At 51.9% G+C, this 4,066-nt stretch overlaps 2 gene segments (V, D, J or C); one reads left to right on the forward strand and one right to left on the reverse strand.

The window, feature by feature from the left end:
- The window catches only part of LOC115278302, a 4,864-nt gene extending 3,528 nt beyond the window's left edge, over positions 1–1,336 (reverse strand). The window contains 2 exon segments of the V gene segment in view: positions 751–1,131; positions 1,253–1,336. Of these exon segments, the coding sequence occupies positions 751–1,131; positions 1,253–1,298 (427 nt within the window).
- LOC115277666 overlaps positions 1–4,066 on the forward strand; it is an 869,742-nt gene that overhangs the window by 49,470 nt on the left and 816,206 nt on the right.

The following is a 4,066-nucleotide window of genomic DNA, read 5'->3' on the forward strand; positions in this document are numbered from 1 at the left end:
CAGGGCCTGGGGGCTCAGGAAACCAGCCACAGGGGTTCCCAAAGTTCCTGATGGTGTCAGCCTTGGTACATTCACATCTGTGGGATCTACTTGCCACCTTCCCAAGAGCAGACCCAGCAAGTTGTAGCAATGATGGATCTGCTGCCTCTTACCCTCACAAGCACAGCTGACAGGTTTGCTGACTGACACCTAAAGTTTCCCCCATGGCTAATCATCCTCTCCCGATGTCACAATTTAAGGGGCAAGTAGCCAGCCTGTTTGCCAGCCAGCTCTGTGCCAGCTATTTGTCCTGCTCTGAGTCCTCACTCAGCACCGATCTGGGTACATCACACCTGCAACACGCAGCTATTCTGCCAGCTCTGAGCACAGGAGCCTGGAGGGAGGGAAGGGTCTCTGCTCTGACCCCTGAAGCAACAGAGTCCATATACTGGAGACTGGATACCTGCTGGGATGGTCCATAGCCTCTGAACAGAAAACTGAGCAAAGCTGATGTGCCTTTGTAAAGGAAAAAAAAAAAAAAGGCTAGCTCAACACATTCTGAGTTTTACACTTAATCCCCAGACAAAATGCCTGCCTTATCATAAGTTTCTTTGTTGTCTATGTTTGTTTGCTGGCTTGTTTGCTTTCCTGAGAATACAAAGAGGTTGAATAAAACACTATGAGGAAGAAGGGTTATTGTGAACGAAAAGCTACTTTGAAATACAGTCAGTGTGCATTCATGTTATGTTAAATGGAGGGGAGTCAGAGTACAGGGGTCTGAGCAGGCTGAAGTATTTGTCCCACTTCCCCATGTGTGTGTGTCACTGTGCCCAGCACTGCTGTGCCAGATTGCACAGTAGTAGTCAGCCTCGTCCTCAGGCTGCAGCCCAGAGATGAGCAGAAGTCCTGCATTGGCCGAGGCATCTTTGGATCCGGAGAAGCGGTTGGGGACCCCAGAGCCCTGGTGTTTATCTGAGTCTGAGTAGTAGTTCAGGAGATACCGGGGAGAGCTCCCAGTCTTCTGTTGGTACCAGTATATGTAATAGCTGCCCACGTTGATGTCCCTGCTCAGGGTGCAGGTGAGTCTGGCAGTCGTTCCCGGAGAGGCAGAGAGGGAGGGTGGCTGAGTCACAACAGGTTGGGACAGGGAACCTGCAAACACAGACACAGCAGAGTGAAGAGAAGGGACAGGGTATGTGAGATTAGGGAGCTGAGCCAGAGAAATTTGACTCTGGCTGCAGGCTCATTCTGGTGTCTTGAATCCTGTCCCTACCTGTCCAGTGACACAGGAGCACGAGTAGGACAGGGGTCAAGGCCATGGTGTCAAACACCCTCTTCTTAGGCCGCAGAGGTGGAACTGGGCTGCCCCTGGCCTGTCTTATTCCCTCACCACGGGCCTCACAAAGGAGGGGCTGCTCATGCAAATGTGACCCACCCCTGCATCTTCTCCAGGTGCAGGCACAGAATTGTGGCCCTTGGAGAGGAAGACAACAGGATGCACTAATTTCCACCTGGGTGGGCCTGGAGGAATCAGCTGTGGGACCACACACAGGCTGAGGCTCAGGACTCCTCCAGGATCAGAGGACACACCTGCCCTGTCCCCACTGGAAGCAAGGGGCCCTGTCTTGGGGCTTTCAGTCAGTGGAGGGCTGCCCAGCTGGAAGCCCCTGTCCTGCAGAAACCCCCAGACACAATGTCACAGCACCCCCTGCTGGTCTGTGGGTGAACGTCTCTTTTCCCACCGCTGGCAAACCTCTCCTTCACGGGCTTCCCTGATGCTTGTGTTTCCATAACCTGAGTGTGACTCTCCAGGGAAAGCCAAAGGTCCTGCTGAGCCATGACTGATCAGGTTTCCTCTTTGAAAGGGGGAAGGATAATCTAACAGGAGGGACACATGCAGTCCTGACCCAACAGAGACTATGAACCACTCTGGAGCTGAGGACATAACACAGGGAACAGAGAATAGAAAGAATCTGTCCCCATGTGGGGGCTCAGAGGATGTGGGCTGGACTGGTTGCTGAATGTAATGGGAACTCGTTGAGGACACAGAGCGTGGGAATCTGGGCCCTTCAGAGGAGGACAGACAGGACACAGCAAACCCTGATGAGGCCTTTGTGGATGTGGAGACAGAGCAGGGACCACTGAAGAACCATCATGCGACCTCACCTCCGTGTTTTGGGGGACTTTCAATCCTGGCTGTACCTGTCATCAGTAGTGATCATTACAGATTTAACTCCACAGGAAATTCTATGACAGAACCTGGGACAGGGATACCTGGAAGGAGTCATTTTCTGAAGGAAAATGACAGCAAAGGAAAAAGAAAAGCGAGAAGTGGTTCATGTCACACCAGAGCCAGAGCAGCACTGCTTCAATTATGTCACCCAAACCGCAAGAAAATGGGACACTTTATGCAGATAACCTCCCCACCTCCGGCTGCCCAAGCTCAAGCTGCACATGTAGCCCCAGGTCCCCAGAGCAGGAGGAGGTCACAGCTGCTGGGCCCCCCTGAGCTCTGAGCACAGGGAGACAGGGCTGGTTCTCACAGGACTCCCAGGCACACAGCGCCCCCTGCTGCCCAGAGCCCACCCACAGTTGGGTCTGAGAGTGGGTGGCACCTGGTCAGGACACAGGGCTTCATCAAACCCGCCCAGGAGCTCCCCATTCTGTCCTCCAGAGGAAGTATAGGGACCCTAATTAGAGATGAACTCAGAGAAGGTCACCGCATCTCAGTGCAAAGGCCTCTTCAGCTCCATCCAGACCCACCTTCCTGTGTGTAGAGTAACGTGGGGCAGGGACGGTGAGGAAGCCCTTCCGGAACCTGTCCCGTATTTCCCCAGAGCAGAGGGACAGAGGGACAGGGACCACTCAACCCCAACAGCCCCATTTAGGACCCACAGGAAGCCTGGCTCACTCCTGTGCACACACAGCCCCCCCCCACCTAATCCCCAGTGTGAGTGAATGAGGGGCTCTGCCCCAGTTCTCCTCTGTTCTCACCCTCTCCCCCGTGATGAGGAGGGGCTTGACTGCCATCACAACCAGGTTGTTCAGGGAGGCCAACCTCACTGCTTCGTCTGGAGAGGAGCCTCCTAAGGGGATGGGAGGAGCCCCCAGCCCTTCCAGGAAGAAGCTGGGAGAACACAGGCTGAGGTCAGACCAGAGGGTTGATGTGTTCAAAAATGGAAGGGAAGGGCAGAGACACACAGAACCACATATCTGGGGCTGGAGGAACACATCCTAGGAGGAAAGGATGGAGCTGCACAGGCCTCTGTGTGACTGACTCTGGTGGAACAATGCATGTGGATGCCATCCTCTGTTCTTGACCTGTTTCATGAAAGTCACATGTGACTGGCCCTCGAGATGCCCAGATATTTGTTCAAACACTCCTTTGGGTGTGTCTGTGAGGGCATTTGGACGAGTTAACATTTGAGTGCTCACACTTAGGAGAGCAGAAGGTCCGTTCTAAGGTGGGGGATCTGACCCCTCAATTGAAGGCCTCAATAAAACAGAAAAGCTGAGTGAGAAGGCACCCCTCTGCCATGTATCTGGTTTGTTTTTAATCCATGCTATAAAATATTTAGAATGTAGGTCATTTCCATTTAACGTTATTGGTATAACTGGATGGTGGTTTATAATGTTATTATGGTTTCCTATCTCCATGAAGACTATTCCTCTATGTCCTCTTTCCTGTCTTCCACGAAGTGATGGAAATGTCCCTAGGATCCCAGTAATTGGAGGTCCCACACCAGTGAGGCACAGGGAGCACTTCTCTGTATTTGGTGAGTAGAGACCCTCCAGTGCATTCTTGAAGTGGTGACACACTGCGGGGGACCAGCCCACGCACCAGAGTCTAAGGTCTCTGAGTAGGGGGTTGGTGTCGGCGAAATATCTGTAAGAAAGAACACAGACAACATGAATGGTGGAAGAGACCACACTTTACTGTGAAACTTGGTGTCTTATATACCATAGGTGATTACATCATTTTTAATGATTACATTATTTGTTACTTCCAGGAAAAAAATTATTATTTCCAAGGTAGCAAAAACAGGAAATCAAAATAGTAACGAGGCACAGTACAGAAGATCAAAAA

This window comes from Suricata suricatta, chromosome 14 (genome assembly GCF_006229205.1).
Source record: "Suricata suricatta isolate VVHF042 chromosome 14, meerkat_22Aug2017_6uvM2_HiC, whole genome shotgun sequence".
NCBI classification, from domain to species: domain Eukaryota; kingdom Metazoa; phylum Chordata; class Mammalia; order Carnivora; family Herpestidae; genus Suricata; species Suricata suricatta.